At 43.7% G+C, this 21,233-nt stretch overlaps 1 protein-coding gene across 3 annotated transcripts in view; it reads left to right on the top strand.

The window, feature by feature from the left end:
• The window catches only part of EGFR (epidermal growth factor receptor), a 202,114-nt gene extending 182,412 nt beyond the window's left edge, over window positions 1-19,702 (top strand). The window contains exons 20-28 of one of the 3 annotated variants that reach the window (XM_048510582.1): window positions 2,626-2,811; window positions 4,426-4,581; window positions 5,075-5,150; window positions 8,174-8,320; window positions 11,568-11,665; window positions 13,359-13,526; window positions 13,785-13,835; window positions 15,494-15,596; window positions 17,535-19,702. In XM_048510582.1, the coding sequence (XP_048366539.1) occupies window positions 2,626-2,811; window positions 4,426-4,581; window positions 5,075-5,150; window positions 8,174-8,320; window positions 11,568-11,665; window positions 13,359-13,526; window positions 13,785-13,835; window positions 15,494-15,596; window positions 17,535-17,911 (1,362 nt within the window). In that variant the 3' untranslated portion in view covers window positions 17,912-19,702. Of the gene's footprint in view, window positions 1-2,625; window positions 2,812-4,425; window positions 4,582-5,074; window positions 5,151-8,173; window positions 8,321-11,567; window positions 11,666-13,358; window positions 13,527-13,784; window positions 13,836-15,490; window positions 15,597-17,534 lie in introns of all 3 variants that reach the window. The other 2 variants (XM_048510581.1, XM_048510583.1) reach the window with 2 other exon arrangements.
• The last annotated feature ends 1,531 nt before the right edge of the window (window positions 19,703-21,233 follow it).

The raw sequence follows: 21,233 nt of genomic DNA, 5'->3' as shown, positions 1-21,233 counted from the left end.
CCCGCTGCTTAAAAATGTTTATGTGCTGCAAATATTAACCGTAATCTAATCCAGCTCATTCTCCAACCATAGTTTCTAATGGCTTTATTGGGATAAAAGCGAATTCAGGAGATTTACAGCCAAATGCCAAGCATTGTTGGAGCAGGTCAGGCTATAGCGTGGCCAAGATACCGTTTTAAAAAACAACAACAACCCCAAAGCCTTCTGTAAGCTCCCAGAGTGTTTAAAGCAACCTATGATGCACAATGGCTTCATTATTCTTTCTTCAAGAGGTCAGGTGGCTCTTTCACTCTACAATATCCAATTTCATGGGCTCTGTCGAGCGTTGGAACAGCTTCATCTTCTGTGTGGCCAGCATATATACCCAGTCCTCGCATTTAAAGTCACAGTTTGGCGGTCTTCAAGTGAACATTTGTGGGAATGTTCACTTAAAGCCACATGCTTGGGGAGTATTGGTTGAGCATAAAATTTAATGTAATATGTTTCTGACATAAGCAGAATACGAACCAGACTTCCTTTGCTATTATGAGCCTGCAGATCTCTCTGTTGGTGAATAAGAAGTCTGTGATCTTTCTAAGGAAGACTGCTAAAAAGTTATTCCATACGCATTTACAAACAGGTTATACCCAAAGACCAGCTTCTCCTACGTAGTTCATGTAGTCTATGGACCCTTCTCTTTTTTGATGGTGAAGTCTTTTGCATTGGAACAGAGTGGAAACCAGCTCAGTTTTATAAATGACTGTATTTAAAAGAGTGCAACGATCAGTAATTGTAGTCTGGATGTTAGATGTTTTACTTTTAACCACTGAGGAAGGCCATTTGGCTGAAACACGTTTGGCTCTCTAACATCAAACATTGTTTTGTGGGACCCATTTGTATTATTTATGTGCAGTTGTGCATTTCTAGGCTATTATTTGGCCCCTTAACATATCTTGACAAAATATGTGTGTGTGTGTGTGTGTGTATTCTGTGTATATATTCCAGTGTTAAGTTTTGTTCCCCTTCCTTATTTGCCACTGTATTAGGGTTGCACCCTTCAGCCATTTACAGTTCATGGAGTTAAACTATTGTAACTTAGTAACCAATCAGTGCATATTCTAGGTCAGCCATTCTCAACCAGGGTTCCGTGGTACCCTGGGGTGCCGTGAGCATGTCCCAGGGGTACCACAGAAACACTACCGCCCCCCCTCATTTTTGTGGTGTCTCCCACCGGTGCCAACAAGGACATGGAGCTGGCCCATGGGGCAGGGCCTGCCGCAAGGTCAGCAACCACCTCCCCCCCAGTGCTTCCCTTCACCCTGGGAGGGGAAGGTGGGGGGTGTGGCAAGCAGGAGCAATGGGAGGGGAAGGTGGGGGTGGCGGCAGGGGACCGTGAGATATGAAGAGTGAGGTCAAGGGTACCCTGACCTCGAAAAGGTTGGGAAACACTGTTCTAGGTCATAGTGCTTTGAAGAGATCTGGAAGCTTTTCTAGACTTTCCCCTTTGAAAGAGAGGGAAACCAATTCCAGCCCCATCCCCATTCATTGAAGAGTAAGGGGGTTCCATATGAAAGGCTTGCCCTCTGTCATTGCAAAGGACACAGGTCCCTGGAGTATCCTTGCTGTCCCGCCCCCTCTCTTGTACTGCAGTTTGAGAAAAGTTTGCTTAGGTCATTATGTACAAAATACCAGCTTAAGCAAGCATTCCAAAAGATCCAGGAAAATTAGAAATAATAATTTCCCGCTTGAGGAGGCTACAAGCCGTTTCAGATTGGTTTCTATTTTTAAAATAAATTTGTTGTGTTAATGTTTATTTATCAAATTGTTTTGTAATTTGGTATATTGTGGTTTTTCCCCTTGGGACCTTAGATGCTTACAAGAGAAATGGGGGTGTAAATATTCTAGATCACTCGGACCCATTCTGTACGGGACAATTAAAATGAGTTGAGGCACTTTTTGAAAGCATCGGGGCGGGGGAGTTCCCACAGAACCCACCCCCCAAATGTTGCGAACCTGTTTTAGTGGCCAGAACCTGGGTTTAATGAAAATCGCTAATTTTGCAATTTTTTTCCTTAAACTCGGGTTGCAAATGGTTCTTGCTTGCCTGTGCAAACTATGGCAAGCAGGAGTGTTCACTTTCCACTCCTCCTTCCCTCCACCGTTAAGGTGGATTTTCTCAGCCGCCGCCATTAGAGGGGATACTCTAATAGGCAACTGCCATGACATGCAGGTAGGTAGGGGTGGATTCTTGAGTGGGGAGATTCTAGGGGGTGGATTCTCGGGTGGGGGGAATCTCAGCTCCGTGGGTCACAGTGTTCCCGTGCAAACCGTCCTGCCTTCTGCTTCTGGGATCCCAATAATCCAGACTGGCTCCTGCAGCTGCCGTGCAAATGGCAGCAGGGCATCAGAAACGGGTTCCATGAACCCGTTGCTGCCTGTGCGGAAGGGGTCTCAGTGAATTAAAAATAGTATGAAGTGGTAAATGTAACAGTTCCGCCATTTCATTCTGTGAAGTGTATGGAACTATTCTAAAATGCACCCACTGTTAACATGACCCCTGTTTTCTTGCTTTTCTTAAACTCTTGGCATTGTTAACATTTCAAAGGATGGGTTTCATTCTCGCTGTTCTCTTCCCTCCCGCCCCAGGAAGCGTATGTGATGGCAAGCGTTGACAACCCCCACGTGTGCCGTTTGTTGGGCATTTGCCTGACATCCACCGTCCAGCTCATTACTCAGCTTATGCCTTACGGTTGCATTCTTGACTATGTCCGAGAAAACAAGGACAACATTGGTTCCCAGTACCTTCTCAACTGGTGTGTGCAGATTGCCAAGGTGAATGAATAGTGAAATGTGCTTAGTTTGACAATGACGTGTATTGCATCGCTGACGCCATTAGATTTGTCTACGTGGACTGGCCTGCAACCGGGGTTTCTCGTTTCGGTACACAAAAGCAAACCCACAAAAACACCGGGACTTTTTCTGGACCGTCCATGTTGCAATGCCCACCGATTCTGAAATTCCTTCAAATTTTGAAGTGTGTGAGGTACTGCTATCTTGCAGGGTTGGGTGAGTCAGACATCCTCTTGAGCAGGGGTCTTCAAACTATAGCCCTCCAGATGTTCATGGACTACAATTCCCATCAGCCCCTGCCAGCATGGCCAAGTGGTAGGGCTCATGGGAATTGTAGTCTATGAACATCTGGAGGGCCATAGTTTGAAGACCCCTGCTCTTCAGTAAGAGAAGAGAGCCTCACAGTTCATTGTGTTGTACAAAAACCCTTCGCTCTTATCTAGAAACGAGAGCAAATCTCATAGACAGGAAGCCTGTTCCCAAAGATACCTTTCTACAAAGTTCATTTTTTAATTTGCTTCTTAGGCACCTGAAAACGTAATTTTTCTTCTTTCTGAAGGACTTTATCTTTTGTTATCTGAAATGCAGCATGTTTCTCAGCACTCAAGAGATAGACCATAAATTTCATAACTAGAAAAATTAGATGGAGGTTTAGAGTACTGTGAGAGATTCATCACAAACTGTTTAGCTTCTAAAATTCTACAAAAGATATGACCAACTGGGAGAGCTGCTGAATAAAAATAGTTGCTTACTCGTTTCCCTCTTGTGTGTTTGGAACCTAGCTAGATGCATAAATATTTCATTATTAACAAGTAATTCTGTGTTTCCAAATTTAAATTAAATGGCAGTATTTCCAAATGCCCTGTGTTCTTAGGTATGTTTACTTGGAGGAGAAATTGTCGAACTGGACAAACTCATTATGTGCAAGGCCTTGATAAATGAGGGTGGTGTTAATAGGGTTTTGTTGCTGATGGTGACGCCACCCTTGAAAATAATAGCTCATTAAAGTTCCATTTATTTAATGAAAGCAGCTTTTATAAAGAGTTTCTGCCAGTTTGCTGGGCTAATTGGCAACATTCAAAACCCCTAGCATGTTTTCAAAGTTAATCTGAATATCGTTGGTAGACGTTACGATAGTGGTCCAAGGTTAATAGAGGAAGAGTGAGGGTAGACCCCAAGGAGATATAAAATTCCCCACTGATGCATCGTTCTATTAGAGAACACTGAAATTCTGGACAATTCAGAAGCTTACTATGTCAGACTACACAGGGAGGCCATTGAAATTCACAAACACCAGGACAACTTCAATAAGGAAGAAGAGACTTTAAAAATTAGCAAAGCGTGGCTCTAAGCTGAACTATTGCGCACTGAGGCAACCCTGTGCTCTTTGCAGCAGCGTGGATTGAAACTGTGAAACTAGATGCTCTTCACATGAAATCATTTTCCACTAGTGATGAAACTGCAGCAGTTCTGCAGTGGGCCCTTTAAATAAAGTGAAGGTTGAGTTGTTTTTCGTCCAAGTTCTTTTCAGTATGTGTCTGATATCGGGGTAATGAAGTAGGTTTTTCCTAACTGAACATTGTATGCCTGCTGCAGGGAATGAATTATCTGGAGGAGCGCCGATTGGTGCACCGTGATCTGGCGGCCCGGAATGTCCTTGTTAAGACACCCCAACATGTCAAGATCACCGACTTTGGATTAGCCAGACTGCTGGGTGCTGAGGAAAAGGAGTATCACGCGGAAGGAGGAAAAGTAAGCGAGAGCACAGATATTTTTACTCTGGCTTGGCCGAACTAAATTGCCATGTTAGAAGTGACCGTCGTGGGCCTTGTTCCTGTTGAAGGTGACAGAATACCAGGAACTCACTGATCAGTTCTGAGCTCTTTAGCCAACTCTGGCCCTTTTGGCAGACATTTCCTAAAATGTTTATTAAACATTTTCAATCCCTCCCTTTTGTTTGCACCCACCCCCTTGAAATGATTCCTGCCTGCCATTTTGTGATTCCCCCCGCCCTTTTTTTTAGTTCTGTGTTGAATCAGTGCTTCAGTTCTTCACAGCCTCATGCTGCATTCTCTTCTCCTGATATCCTCGATACTTCAAAGATTTCCACACACACGCACCCTCAAATACCAGAACAGAGAAATGCTGCAAACCAACAGGCTTGCAAAATATCTGCTTCCAAATATTTCTCAGTTCTAACCAATTTGTTATTAGATTTTAATAACCTTGTTGCTACTGTTCCTAGGTTCCTATTAAATGGATGGCCTTGGAGTCTATTCTGCATCGCATTTATACCCACCAAAGTGATGTTTGGAGTTACGGTAAGCTTGAAAGCAATGTTTTGCTAGGGTGCTGTGTGGTTTCCGAGCTGTATGACTGTGTTCTATTAGCATTTTCTTCGCCTGAATCTGTGGCTGGCACAACACCCCAGTGATCCTGGCCGTGAAAGCCTTTGACAGTATTCTGCTGCTTCTGATTGGCAGTTCAAAACAGGGAAGTGTTAGCTATGATTTATTTATTTTTCATTTATTTTTCATATTTTTACCCTGTCCTATTCCAAAAGGCTCATTTCTTACTGTTTCTTTCATCTTTCCAGAAGAGCCCAGTCTGGGGTGCTGTGTGGTTTCCGGTCTGTATGGCCGTGTTCTAGCAGCATTCTCTCCTGACGTTTCGCCTGTGTCTGTGGCTGGCATCTTCAGAGGATCATGCCAGATGCCAGCCACAGATGCAGGCGAAACGTCAGGAGAGAATGCTGCTAGAACACGGCCATACAGACCGGAAACCACACAGCACCCCAGTGATTCCAGCCGTGAAAACCTTCGACAATACAGAGCCCATTCTTTTTAGAATGATGTTTATAACAGTATCATGAGTAGCCGAGTGACTGAAGTTTGCAATTATAAATAATACACACAGCATTAAACACACCATGCAAAACTATGTTTTCTTGGGGTGGAAGAGGAGCTACTCTGGATTTTCTTGGATTGTTTGTGTGTTATAATTCCATGCTTTATTTCCTAAACAATCCGATCAAAGAAGGGTGGTCTAGGACAAGACCAGGCTTAGTTCTACCAGTATTTGTGCTCTGTGGTTTCAGACTGCAAGCGAGGACCTCACATAATCAGATGTTCTTCCAGGTCTGTATTTCCAGACTCAAACAGGAAGGAAGTTTGCTATTATAATATACTGAGTTTGGGATTTGCACAGAAATTGAGTGAGGGAGACAAAGGAAGGAACACATTTATTTTGCGGAAGCACAGCCTGTATTTTAGAATTAGTTTGCTGTTGCTAGTGCTTAAAAGCAAAGCACAAAACATAGGAGGGGAAATGGTGGGGTACTTTGGGAAAACTCATTTTAAAGGTGTTTCTCCAAGCAGCTGCAAACCCACTCCCACCCCCAAATGGAAGTGTAGAAGCACAGACAAAAGAATGCATTAGCGCCATTCTGATATTCCTGTTTTCTTGCCAAAAGATAAGTGAAGTGAAATAGAAAGCACCGTGAAACCACGGAGCCGTAACAACAGACCTGTGGGAATCTGCTTATCTCTGTAACTTATTTGAGAGCATTTCAGGCATTTGAGCCTCACCTCAGTGTCCCACCTCAGTAAGAGCTAGGTCTACCTCCATCTGTCCAAACTGGTGGGAACATGCATGTGAATCTTGTTCAATACAACTAAAGGCACAGCAGTGCTGGAAGACTTGGAAGACGGAGAGGGGACACTAGAACAGCCCAGGCACATATTGTTTCTGTTCTTAGCCCTTATCAATTGTTATGCTGAGCTTGGAAGTTGGAAGACTTTTTCCATCCTGACAGCCCCATCCCTCAACAGAAGTATCTTGGCTCCTGGAAGCTTCCCACTGAATTCCGACAGAAAGGACTTATTCCTCTGATCAATTTTGCTCTGAGTGGAAAAGAGGTATTTGATGGAACATCTAGCTGGGCCATCACTGTTAAATAAAATACCACTAAGTACAGAAATGGCTGATCTGCAAGCACTTCTCCAGCAGATGTAGCAGCAGCCAGTTTACAGCTAAGGATTCTAGAGCTTTGTGCATGTCATCTAAGGAACCTTCAGACATTTCCTCCAAAGCCATGTCTTTGTGGGTATATAGAAAGGTTTCTGAAGTTGGTAAGCTGCAGCTTTCTAAATCTAAATTTCTAAATCTAAAATAGATCGTTTTGATCTATTCTAAACTGAGTTACACCCTTCTGAGGCCATTGACTTCACTGGTGTAATTCTGTTTAGTGTGGTCCTTTTGGCCTGTCTGCTTTGTTCATTCCTTTCAGCACAGGATTTATTTTGTGATTTGAAGCAGGTCAGTAAACTGCATCTACTACAGACATAGGGAAATTCATTCCCTAAACAATCCTCTGAAGGGACTGTGGTCTACAACAGATGAAGGCCAACACTTGGGGGGGGGGGGGACATGCAAGGATCACAGAATAGCAAGAAGAAGGAGGGCTTGTCTGCAGCTCTGAAATGTTGCAAGGTTGTAATGTAGTGGTTAAGAGCGGCGGACTCTAATCCGGAGAACCGGGTTCAATTCCCTGCTCCTCCACATGAGTGGTCAACTCTTATCTGGTGAACTGGGGTTGTTTTCGCACTCCTGCACATGAAGCCTGCTGAGTGACTTTGGGCCAGTCACAGTTCTCTCAGAACTCTCTCTGCCCCAGCTACCTCACAAGGTGTCTGTTAAGGGGAGAAGAAGGGAACGGAGTTGGTAAGCTGCCTTGAGTCTCCCTACAGGAGAGAAAGGTGGGGTATCAATCCAAGCTCTTCTTACAAAATTATCACAGTTCAGTAGGCATTTCAGTTCCTTGCTTACCCTTTAATAGGGATTAATTAAAATTACAAACTCGCATTGCTGTTTTGATTTTTTAAAAATTTCTTAGACTACAAGTGCGCGATCTGTTATGCTGAGCTACAAGTGGGCGATCTGTTTAATAGCTTCAAGTGGGCGATCTGTTTAATAGCTTCAACTGTTTAATAGCTTCAATTTAATAGCCCCAATTAGGTGCATCCATAACAAACAACTTAGTTTTCATTTGTGACCTGTTTGCAAACGAGTACGAATGGCCCTTTAAGAGAACCCTAACTAAGATGAATAACTCTGGTGTTCTCTAAAGGCAGTTGCTCCTTGGCTGATCAGGCCCATTCCTTTGTGTTCTAGGGGTATCCTGCCTTCCAATTTGAAGGATGTCTTTAAACTGGGGTGCTGTGTGGTTTCCGGGCTGTATGGCCGTGTTTTAGCAGCATTCTCTCCTGACGTTTCGCCTGCATCTGTGGCTGGCATCTTCAGAGGATCTGATGTCTTTAAAGTTCTCTCTTCAATGGTCTTTCAGGTGTCACAGTGTGGGAACTGATGACCTTCGGATCAAAACCCTATGATGGGATCCCAGCCAGTGAAATTTCCTCTGTCCTGGAGAAAGGAGAGCGCCTCCCTCAGCCTCCCATTTGTACCATCGATGTCTATATGATTATGGTCAAATGTAAGTTAATGACCTATGCCTGTTAGCACGGTTCTTCTGTGTGAATTTAACACTGTAGCCCAGAGAGGAGAGGATAGCATAGCATGAGGGGAGGGTGGGATGGGGTGGGGGGTGGCAAAGAACAGGACTTCACACATGCTTGTTGTTGGTGTCTGCACTTGGTCACTTTTACCAGACCTTTATTTGCACTTGGTGACTTTTACAAGACCTTCATTCAAGAATTATTAAAACATGACTTCAAACATGTAGCAGTATTACAGCCAAATCTGGGTGTGGGGGGCACCACCTCCAAAGGGGCTTCGGGAAGCAGGGAAATTGAAAAACGCTTCTGTTGCCCCCCCCCAAAAGGACTTTCTTCTTTCCATTAGCAAAAGTCTGCAGCTGCAGAGGAGGGTGTTCCCGGGGCTGAAACCCTGGAAGTTTTAAGTCAGCTCCACCCGCGGAAATGCCCCCAGCACACACACACACTGCTGTGCCAGCATAACTCCCAGGCAGCTGGCATTTCCGGGTTTGGGTGTTGGGATGCTGTGCTGTGCCCATATGATAGTGTAGGTGTCTCTTATGCTGATGGCGAGGGGGGGGGGGGACAAACACACTGGCATGGCCCTCCGTCACTCCCACAAGTCGTTTTGCCCCTCCTTTCTGGGCTCTTAGTCTGTCATAGCAACCCCCCCCCCCCTTTAAAAACAAATAATATTTATTTATTTCAATGTGAACTTCTCTGAACGAGAGCCCACTTACTGGAGAGGTACCACTGGATTGTTGAAAAAAATATTCTGAAAAGGTATTGACAAACCATCCACCAGGTGGCACTAAAATACTTCATTCAGAATTTTAGATCATTTGCTGTGGAGACAATGAATACATTTCACACTGGTTTTGGAGCCCCCTGCATTGCTTAATAAGTGATGTTAAGCAGGGTTACAACCTGCAAGATTGAACATTAAGAAATCTAAATTATTTTAGACAAACTGCTAAGATGTATTATTTAACGTAGTGTTATTTAACACACAGTATTATTTTACATTGCCAAGATAGGCTGACTTTTTTCTATGCAGAATATCCTTCATCTCCAGCCATGCCTTATCTCTAGTCTAATTTTGGGCTGATCTACATGCTAATAGAGCAACGTGGAGCCCATTCTCAATCTGCTCTAATACTACTCAATCAGCAGAAGAATGCCTTATATTGGTTCATATTTTGATGCGTATTGTGATGGATTGTGATCTCAATTCTGCAGCAATTGGTTTTTTGTGTTTTTTAAGTAACAGTTTTCTACCCTGGCATTTCCCAATGACTTGGGGTAGTTAACAAAAAATAAAAACAAATCCAAACAACAGAAAACTGGATAAATTAAATTGACTGAATATGCAGCAATAAATCAACTGTCTACGTTAATGAAACAGAAAAATTGGGAAAGGTTCTTAGAAGATTGGGATCTGCTGGTGAATTATGTTAAAAGCAGAAAAGAATTTCAGTACCTGTCAGGCAGCCGTCAACACTAGAAGAAGGAGGAATGGGGCTTTGCTTATTAAGAGTGACACACGTGTGATAGGTAAATAGTATTAAAGAAGGAATTAAATGATCGGGGGGGGTTACATAATTACATGATTTCGTAACGTAGATGTAAAGGAGTTGAAAATGTAAACCTTATGTTCTAGCGGGAAGTTCTTTCTATGAAATTTAAAAGGGTTTTTTCTACCATAGAATTGGTGAAGTGTTGGGAAGAATGATTTGCATTGCTTTTTCCTTTTTTGCTTTGTATACATGAGTTAATGATACGATGTGTAATAATTCGTTTATTTGAGACAAAACTAATGAAGATTGTTTATTTAAAAAACACAAACGGCAAAATTAAGATTTCTCACCCTGTCTCTTAATTCATCTGATGAAATAAGCTTTGATTCATGAAAACTTACGTCAGAGGTGGAGTCAGGTCCAGCAGTATCTTTGGGACTTAGCAAGATTTTTGGGCTATAAACTTTTCAGAATCAAAGCTCCCTTCTTCAGATATGTTGGAATAAATTTTGTTAGACTCTGAAGTGCCATTAGATTCCAGTTTTATATTTCAATGCTGACCCACACAGGATATTTGGTGACCTATTGAATCTTGTACTGATTATCTTAACCTGAAGAAGAAGTAGAAGGAACGCTCATTTTTCCTGCCCATTCAGTGTTAATATATTCAAACTTCATACTTAATAAATGCTGTCCATTTCAAAATCCATTGTTCTGTAGATTGGTAGACCTAAGATATCACTGACTCTGATCTAAACTTGTGTAGGCAGGCAATAGGATTTTCACTGTTTTACCTATTTTTAGATACTGATTTTTTATAGCTAGATTGTCAATATTACATGCTATATACACCTTCACACTGTTAATGTTATAGCATTCTCCACCAATCACAGTCGACCTCCCATTTTGGGGGGGATGACATTGACAGATCTCCCAAGTCACACTGAAAACCAAGGGGTATATCTGTCTAATATTTCAGTTCTTCTTCACATTTCCACATGGCGCATCCAAAGCCCTGCCAAACCTCAGCCCAGACACTTGGCTTTATAATTTAATTCTAGGTATCATTTTAATAGAATGTTTAGCGGTCACCATTTTATACCAGAGTTTTAAATTATTTTTGCACTTTATGGTCATGCTAGCAGGTTTGCTTGTTTCTGCTAGATGTGCTTAGACACAGACAAGCTGGCTCATTCCATTTATTTTTCATATTTTTCATTTCAATTATAATTTATACCCCGCCCTATCCCTGAAGGGCTCAGAGCGGCTAACAACAATAATAAAATAATAGACATTATAATAGAATAAACAATAATAACAAATTAAGAACTAAAATCAAGGATCAAAATACTCAAATGGTGACTTAAACAGCAACAGCAGCATTAGAACAATACATTCGTACATCAATATGAAATCCCTAGCATAGCAATACATCAATAAAACCAATATATTAACAATAAAATAACAATATGTTAGCATGTGAGAAATCAACACATGAACAGTCAATACATTTACAATAAATCAATACATTTAAAACAGTATGTTCAACAGTGTATTAATACATTAACACTATTCTGATAGGACTAAAACTACTTCACACTAAACTATAACGGCTGCAAGAGTCAATCCAGTAATACTAGTTAAACATCAGTAAATAGAACAGATTAAAATAAACTATACAACTTCCAAAAATATAATACTACACATATTTCCTTTGTTGCCACTTCAGGCTGGATGATCGATGCGGAGAGTCGCCCCAAATTTCGGGAACTGATGGCAGAATTCTCCAAAATGGCCCGAGATCCCCAGCGCTATCTGGTCATACAGGTACTGCTTATTAATAATTTGACTTTTTTCCCCAAGGAGAGCAATAGGTTGAAATGGTTAGAAAATATGTTTTTGTAGTGCATTCTGTATCCTAGAAATATAGTTTACAAAATAGTATTTATAGGGGTGGCCTGCCCCAGGGCACCCACTGCCCCAGCACAAATGCCACCCAACCAGCCACGCAACTTTGGCTTCACTTGCCCACCAATGCTGCAGGAGAAAAAATGGGGAAATTGCATCTGGGAATCTCTATAGTCTTTGCCATAGAGATTTCAGGGCTTCCTAGGCTGTCACCTGGAAGTTGTATTAAACTAACATGTTCCTGAAGAAGATGGACGATTGAAAACGCAAATACGCGATTGCGTTTGAATGAATTGAACTATTGAATTATTCACTGAAGCAGAGCAGCCTACAGACAGTGACGCTTGACTTTTGCAACAGCGGAGCAGCACTCGAACTCTTTGGCAAGATATTGCTGGCACCGCACTCTGTTATGGACTTTTGCGGTTTGCTTTCTGCTGTTTCAGATATATAGCACTGAATAAGGAATTTAGCTTCTTATGAACCATACCTCTTTATGTTTAGGATTTGTGATGCATTTCAGCACATTGTTATGTGAAATTGTATTACAGTTTAAGAACTTATGTCAATAAGATACATTTGAGTTTTGAGACTATAGTAGACTATTTATTTGACTATAATTGTTGATGTTTTCACTACCAGCCAGCCGGTGTGCTGCGCTATTTCCTGGGTTATAAGTTTCACGCCGCACACCTGTTTGTGTTTATCACTTGTGGCATCACTTCTGAGTTCAGTTCCCCCAGTATTTCTGGCTGCATTAGTAAAGTAAGTGTTCCCGGAACCACCCAGCCAATTAATGACTTGGGGGTGTACCTGGGCTAACAGGCTAGCCTTACCCATCTAGGGACCAGAAAGCCTTTTCACCAGTCCTCTCTGAATGAAGGCATCCTCTATATTCAGTGTCATCACAGTCATGACAACAAACTTTTAATGTCTAAAACTACTAATGCAGATGTGTCCAGTATCAAGCTAAAACACCTTTCATAATCCAGTTACATGGATGTAACCACAAAGCCTGTCCGAACAGTTGATCAGGGATGGCTACCTTTGTCCCAAGTCAGTTTTGGCTCAAATATCAGTTTCATCTGATTCCTGGTAATCCTACTAATTTGTTATAAATATGCAGTAAACATTTTGTGCACACTTACATCATAGGAGAAGGGAAATATACTCAATCCTTCAGAGTTTCCTTTCTCCTTGAGTTCTGTAGTTATGCTACAGTCCCACCTGGCTGTATGTTACTGCCGCTATCAGAGCCTTAATGAATTGTGTAGCAAAATTCATTCTTAGCTAGAGTTGAAACCACCTTTAACCTAAAGTGGAATGTTGATGGAGATCTGAACTCAAGCTAATCGTCCGAGGGATTTCCAGGAAAATAGAAAGATTCTGAAAGGTTTGTGAACATTCATCTTGGGCTGAGTACATTTCTGACCCTGTACTCTGGCCTGGAGCATCAGCTACCTCTCAGAAGGCAGGCGTCAGGCATTCCTGACCTGAATCTATATTTAAAGCTCAAGCTATAGGACTTATTCTTGAGGATAACCTCAGACTCATTGCATGGTGATGGTGCAGCTTGAAATGCCAAATTCTCATTTTGACTTCCATTGGACAGGGCGATGAAAGAATGCATTTACCAAGCCCAACAGAGTCGAAAATTTACCGTACCATAATGGACGAAGAGGATATGGAGGACATTGTGGATGCAGACGAATACCTCATTCCACACCAGGGATTTTTCAGCAGTCCATCAAATTCCCGGACACCACTCTTAAATTCGCTGGTACAGTTTTCCCCCCCAAATCTATTGGGGTAAAATGTGGGGGAGGGGGGGAGCTGTGTAAATCAGGTGCAGCAAAATCAATGGAGTTGGATTATGGAAGAAAATAAATAAATAAAACATGAAGTAATAAAAGTATGAAGATGTTTCTGGACTCCATTGTATTTCCAAAAATTTGTAGCATCCAGTGCACTTAAGTAATCTGATCTTTTTCTTCTGTTAAAACAAGAAATAACTAAACACTCTCCTCTTGGGTTTTAGAGTACTACCAGCAATAATTCCACAGCGATCACCTGCATTGATAGAAATGGGGTAAGAGCGGGCAATGCAACTAACGGAAACTGGCAAGGTTCATTTTTGCCATTAGTGGGAGCTTAAAAAACAAATAGCCTGCAGGCCATCCAAGGACGTAGGTAAGGGGGGGTTCTCGGGTTCAACCCCCCCTTCATGTCCGAAGCTCCGCCCACCTGTTTGTGGGTTTTTAAAACATTTTTAGTGTTTTTTTGTTTTTGGCCTGCAGGGGGCGCATTTTTTAGGCTAGCAGCACCAAACTTTCAGGGATTGTTTGGGGGACTCTCCTGATGATACTACCCAGGTCTGGTGAGGTTTGGTTTAGGGGTCCAAAGTTATGGACTCCCAAAGGGGGTGCCCCCATCCTCCATTGTTTCCAATGGGAGCTAATAGAAGATGGGGGCTACACCTTTGAGGGTCCATAACTTTGGACAGTTGCAAACTTCACACAAGCCTCTTGAACATGCAGGCTATCATCCAAAGGGGGGGGGTCCTTTTCCACCTGACTCCACCACCCAGGTTTTGTGAAGTTTGGTCTAGGGGGCCCAAAGCTATGGTCTCCCAAAGGGGGTGCCCTATCCCCCATTGTTTCCAATCGGAGGTAATAGGAGATGGGGCTACACCTTTGAAGGTCCATAACTGTGGACCCCCTGAACCAAACCTGGGTGGTATCATTAGGAGAGTCTCCTAAAGATACCCTGAAAGTTTGGTGCTGCTAGCTTAACAATTGCACCCTTGACAGCAGGCACCCCAAAAAATTTCCCCAGATTCTCCTTTTAAATCCACCCACTTCGGCATGGATTTAAAGGGAGAATGTGAGGTCCTCAGTTTAGAAGAAGAAGAAGAGTTTGGATTTATATCCTCCCTTTCTCTCAAAGGATCTTACAATCTCCTTGACCTTCCCCCCTCACAACAAACACCGTGAGGTGGGTGGGGCTGAGAGAGCTCTGAAAAGCTGTGACTAGATCAAGCTGGCATGTGTGGGAGTGCACAGGCTAATCTGAATTCCCCAGATAAGCCTCCACAGCTCGAGCGGCAGAGCAGGGAATCAAACCCAGTTCCTCCAGATTAGAATGCACCAGCTCTTAACCACTACGCCACATTGAAAGTGAGGCTGTTTCACGGTGGGGAATAATCCACCCCAAAACAGCATCACTTTCAATGTTGTTTAACTGGGGACCCCAGATTCTCCCTTTAAGGTGGATTTAAAAGGAGAATTTGGGCTCTCTAGTTTAAACACCGTTGAAAGTGATGCTGTTTGGGGGTGGATTCCAGCATCACAGCAGCTGCCCGGGGAGCGGGAGGGGACGGGAAGCAAAACTCAGATTTTGCACCGGGCTCCATTTTCCCTCTATGCCTCTGCCTAGAGGGGAGGGCTGAAGGAACTGCCAGCTGCTGGCTGGGTGCCCAGCTGGTGGGGGGCAGGGGAGGGAAGGGAAGGGCGGGGGAGTCTGCTGTCCCCGGCTTCGGAGAGCTGCTTTTATAAGCGCTAGTCTGGGGGCGGGGAGGCGTGGCCATGCCCCAGGGGCAGTTGTGGCTTTGCCCCCCCCCGAACCCCCCCCCCCATTAAAAATCTATACCTACGTCCCTGAGGCCATCTAATTGGTCTTTTGAATCAGAGTGGCCATGGCTTGCTCTCCATAATTACGTAATATTTTTCTGTTTCTCTTAACTAGCAGGGTCACCCAATGAGAGAAGACAGTTTCATCCAGAGATACAGTTCAGACCCAACCAGGGTTCACCTGGATGACAGCTTGGATGACAGCTTCCTGCCCGCTCCAGGTGAGAAAACACCTGCACATAAAAAGTCTTTTGCACCTTTGCCCGTTCTCTTGACAAGCAAGTGTAGTCTTAGGAGCAGCAGCCCTACCCACTTTGCCACCTGCATCTGGGGAGGTTCTCCGCAAAAGAGCTGGTGCAGTTTTGAGCTGGGCAATCGTGAAACTCTTTCTCCATCTGCCTTCTGCAGAATCCCCAAACCGATCCATGCTTTCCTTCTACTGGCTGTCAGTAAATGGGAAGAGTAACAGACTTCTTCATCAAAAGATTAAAATGATGTGTGCCACCACGTGGGGTCCAGGTTAATAACATGATGGATCCAGCCAGCTTTTTTAGTCCATCTCCCCCAGCCTCTTTTCCTTCCTTCCTTCCTTCCTTCCTTCCTTCCTTCCTTCCTTCCTTCCTTCCTTCCTTCCTTCCTTCCTTCCTTCCTTCCTTCCTTCCTTCCTTCCTTCCTTCCTTCCTTCCTTCCTTCCTTCCTTCCTTCCTTCCTTCCTTCCTTCCTTCCTTCAGCCTCTTTTCCTTTCTTCCCTCCCTCCCTTGCTCTTTTTTGGGAGAAGATGAGCAAAGGAGATTTCTCCTTTGTTGTCATCAGGAAAGCAAGTTTCTTCTCTTTGTTGTGGTTGTAATTCTTGTTCTTCTTCCTCTTCTCTCTCTGAATGGAGGCATCCTGCTGTTTTCAATGTATTAGTAAAGGTAGAATTCATCTCTTAATTTTGTAATTGTCTTTTGCTTCTCAGGTTCTGATTCTAATTCTCACCCTCCTGGTGGGTTTCTGGCCTCCAATTTTCCAAGTGAGCCAATCAGTTTCTTTCCTGAGGTCCCATAAGAGTGGGCAGATGTCGCTTGCCCCATTTTCGACATCTTCTGTGGATCCGCTAATCTGGGTGCTCTCCATCAATCTCCCGGTTGCTCATAAAGTTTCTGTAGTTTATTTTGAAACTGAGGCATGTGCTGTGAATGGGTGCAGTTGTCTGTTCCTTCCATTCACATCACTTTCCCCCCTTCTAGATAACTCATGCACAAGAACAAAATTGGCACAGCAAAAAGAGGCTTTGCTCTATAAATAAGCACACAGTTGCAGCAGCATTTCTTTTAGTTAGTAGGAAATAAAAAGCAGTGCTGGGCATGGGACACATGTGCAGCAATGAATTTATTAATCCTTTCATGACCCTGCAATGCTTGGAAATACCTCATGGTCACTTGGGCAACTCAGCCCGTTTACTGGAGGCACCGATCAAAGTCAATGGGAAGCTCTTGTCTTGCAAGGAAGATTGTTTATCTCCTCCCTCTTCAATAAGATCTCACAGCCTATTGACAAGAATGCCCCTTACGGTGACACTACTGCTTACAGGTGTGCCAAGGACATTTAATAAGCCTAGAAACAGCATTGGTGTGGCAAGCGATCCATGGCTGACAATGAATAGTGATGATGCAGGTAGGGGCTGAAGCCCTTCCTGGTGGGCTTCACAAGGTGGCGGTGGGGCTAGCGGACAGCTCCTCGTTTTCCTTCAGAATCATCTGTCAACCCTTCACTGATACCTGAGCCATGTTTTTATGACGTTCATCTCAATCCTGGGCTCCCTCCCAGCATTTCCCCTCCTTTCCCCCTCCAGTGTGTTCTAGCAATGCCAGAGAGTGTTCTGAGATTCCGTATTACATTAGGATCCTCCTGATTAACCCAAACCATGGTTAATGGTGTTCTTAATTCTGTGACTTGTGTGTGACTTCAGCAAAGGCAGGAGGGCGATTGTGATCCTCACCCAGCACAGTTGTGATCCTCACCCCGTTACTCAGTCATGGTTCAGCAATCAACTAGATTACGTCTCTAGCAGCCAGCTGAAATCAATTTTCTGTTTGATCGACTGCAAAACTTCCAGTTGTGTTTTCAGTGATATTAATGCTTTCCTTCCTCCTTGTCTTGTCTTGAAACTGTTTCAGAATACCTGAACCAGCTCGTGACCAAAAAACCATCTGCTTCCATGGTGCAGAATCCGGTGTACAACAGCCTCTCCCCCACTGTTGATCTGAAAGTTGACACAGGGTCAAACCATCAGAGTTCCCACAACACAGCCCTGGACAACCCGGAGTATCTCAACACAAGTGTATCTCCTTTCGCTAACACCGTTTTCGACAGCTCCCCCTACTGGGAGCAGACTGCCAATTACCAAATGAATCTGGACAATCCGGATTACCAGCAGGACTTCTTGCCCAGGGAGACCAAAGCAAATGGCCTCTCTAAAGTCTCTGCTGCTGAGAATCCAGAATACCTGAGGGTAGCGCCGCCCAAAAGTGACTACATCGAAGCCTCAGCATGACCACTGAGAGAACCTTTTGTTTTCCCCACCAGTGGACTGGGACACAGGGGACCATGCTGGTTGGCACAGACTATGGACCCATAAAGGAGCCGTCACAACTGCACCAGCGGGGCACACTTTCCCTTCCAAGTATGTGTGTTGATTTCACACAGTTTGCTTAAGAAGTCCTACTTCTGTCTACATGGAAGGTGCTGTTTAGTACCAAGGGATGACATCCAGCAAGCAAGAGATCCCTGCATTCGCTCCTGTCTTCCCTGACAAGAAATATAGGGTCAAGCCTCTATGGGAATGCAAAAGGCCTTGATCAGCATCCACTATGCACTTTTGGGGCTGTGTATTTTTTCAGAGAGAAAAAAGGTATTTTTCAATCAAGGCATCCAGATGACAAACTGTCGGGAGCCGTGTGAGGTGGTGGCGGCGGCTTTTTTTAAAAAAAGGAGAGCCAAGATATTTTTTCGCCAATACCCCTGGGCAACACTAACCCAGCTCATGAGGTTCAAGAAAAACTCGTTCTTGGGCGTTAATCAGACCCTACGCATTAGCTTCACTTGATACTTTGTGGTACAAAGAAAGAGATTCTTCATGTGGGGATTCTGCCCAGGCGGTTCAGTTGTGCGTGGAATTGGTGGATTTCTCCAGGTCCGTTGAACAGAAAGGCTTGACCCAGAGTGCTCGGTGCTGAGACCACGATTCCCAGGAAGCCAGAACTCTGCAATCTTCAGACATTGTTCAGAAAAGCTGAGAAAGTATTCTCTAGGGCCGTGGTGGCGAACCTTTGGCACTCCAGATGTTATGGACTACAATTCCCATCAGCCCCTTCCAGCATGGCCAATTGGCCATGCTGGCAGGGGCTGATGGGAATTGTAGTCCATAACATCTGGAGTGCCAAAGGTTCGCCACCACGGACTAGGCAATAAATTGTTCTGCTGTTTTGAACCAAGGGAGGTTCCCTAGAAGTGGAAGTGAAACCACCTGGAGAGTGTAACCCCCCCCTGCAGACCCAGATAAGTGGGGCTCCACCTGAAAAGGCTGTGACTGAAAGCACATCCTGAGGGCAGCATCTGTGGCCCTGGATCAGCGAAGGCTGGCGGGACCCCTGCCTGCTTTATTTGAGCCCTCCCCTAATTGTTCCCGAGATAAGTTAGAAGGCAGAGACAACTAGGATCTGGACTAGGAGGCATTCCGACAGCTTTTGCATAATTGGGCCAAAGCTCAAGGTATCACCCTGGCTTGCCACACTTGGCTGCCTCTTTGTTCTTCACATAATTACGGCTCCACTAAGCCTGAGAGGGCCATGCGTGGTTTCCTCATGCCCTTAAGGTGAGCATGGATGGAATTAGTCACAGGTTTGGCTGAGCTTAGTTCCTCCCTGGTTTGGTGGAGATGCTGAGGTCACAGCCTCTGACATGCTGCAGTTTCCCAAGAGGCAATAACTCCTAGGGCAAAAAGCAAACCTCTGGTTTAGTCATGAAATATTTATTTAGTTTAATTGGTAACAACAGAAGCATTGAAAAGAAATAGTGACCAAGGTACAAAAGCCTGGGGCACTAGTCTTCTCTTCATACAGTTTTCTACATTTGGATTACTCTTCATGAAGTCCAATGATTCCAAAACAAATGACTGCAGACTCTTGAAATATTTTGGACCGCTCTGCTGATGTTACAGTATTGACTGATAGTAATGACATTGCACTGTACGTTTGTTTTCTGAGCTGCCATTACTATAGTTTGTATATGAAGTGGAATTTGTATTACTGGAAAACACGTTATTTCTATAAATGCATCGCCTTTATGTAGACGTGTTATAGTTTTTTCCCCTTTAAGGTATGGGGGGGGTCAACTTCCTTTTGAGAAGATGGCCTCCTGCCATGCCCCCCATTGCTAGTATTAATAGGGATGACTCAGCTTGAAGTCACTGAAGTTCTAGGGCTGTTGCTGAACTGTTTTTCCTTTATGGGGAAGAACAATGACAGCGGCCGTTACAGGAACACAGTGGCTGCTCTGCTCTCTCCTAATCTCCCTTGCCTCATTTATGCAGTACTCACTGAAGAAAGAGAAAGAAACTGTCAAGGAGCAAAACAATTCCCTTTGCCTCTGTTTCCATGGTCTATATTGGAGGCAACCTACACCTGTTCCATGGCTATCAGGCATTTACGCTGACAAAAGACAGCATCTCAGTATTGAATTTAAAAAAACATTTGCCAGTGGACCTGGAAAGTGTTCCAGGAACTCAAAATGTGATCTCTCAAATAGGTGACGGTGCTAGAAGCTTTCAACAGAGGATTGCTGCTTCTGCTGTTAGGGATTTATAGTTTAAGATTGTAAACCTCCTTGCAAACTCCTAAGAGTAAAGAATATTTGAGAAATAAAAATGGCAATTGGTTAAAAAAAAAGATTTCAGGGCAAAAGCTAAAAGTTATACACCTGTTTGCTTATAAATGCTACCATAGATAAATGGCTGGAAAATGTGATTATGGTTGTACCGTATATACTCATGTATAAGTCGAATTTTTCAGCACATTTTTAATGCTGAAAAAGCTCCCCTCGACTTATATGCGGGTCATTAAATTTTTTTGAGTTTTTACTTTGCCGGCCAGCAGGGGGCGCAGTTTTTATGCTAGCAGCACCAAAATTTCAGGGTACCCTCGGAAGACTCTCCTGATGGTATCAGGCAAGTTTGGTAAAGTTTGGTTCAGGGGGTCCAAAGTTGTGGACCCCCAAAGGAGGTGCCCCCATTCCCCATTGTTTTCAATGGGAGCTATTAGTAGATGGAGCTACCCCTCCCGTGTGTTGCAAGTAGCTGCAGTTTTCCTGCTTGATGCACTAACTTACACAACATGTGAGATTGTGTTTCAGTTTGGTGTGTTGCATCACCACCACAAGGGGCAGGGTGTGTTGCATCACCACCACAAGGGGCAGGGAGGGGGTTGTCACAGTCAAACTACACAGGAGTCCCACATTAATTTCTGCTCATGAACCTCTGCCTAGAAACGTGGTGACTTTGAAAAGCAGCCCTGCATTTGAGATATATTTTTTTTTGCATTTCCTGACAAGCATTCCAGGGTGGGGGGAGATATACAAGTTATGGGCAATAACACATAAACTGCACCTACCTCTTCAATGTCAGCTGTTGTGAACATTGCTCTAGCTTTTCTGGGATTTATACTTCTCTGTGAGAAAATATTTTAGCTGGGGCAAAGTAAGAAATGTCTTTTTCTGTCATTGTTAACTGTATGAAATTCCACTGCCAAAGGCACCCTTGAAATGTGATTTTTATTCTTTTGAAATCCCACATTTCTTCTTTTTGTTTATTTTTTCCAAAA

Source organism: Sphaerodactylus townsendi, linkage group LG11, assembly GCF_021028975.2.
Source record: "Sphaerodactylus townsendi isolate TG3544 linkage group LG11, MPM_Stown_v2.3, whole genome shotgun sequence".
Classification (NCBI taxonomy): Eukaryota; Metazoa; Chordata; class Lepidosauria; order Squamata; family Sphaerodactylidae; genus Sphaerodactylus; species Sphaerodactylus townsendi.
This window is presented reverse-complemented; position numbering and strand designations above follow the sequence as displayed.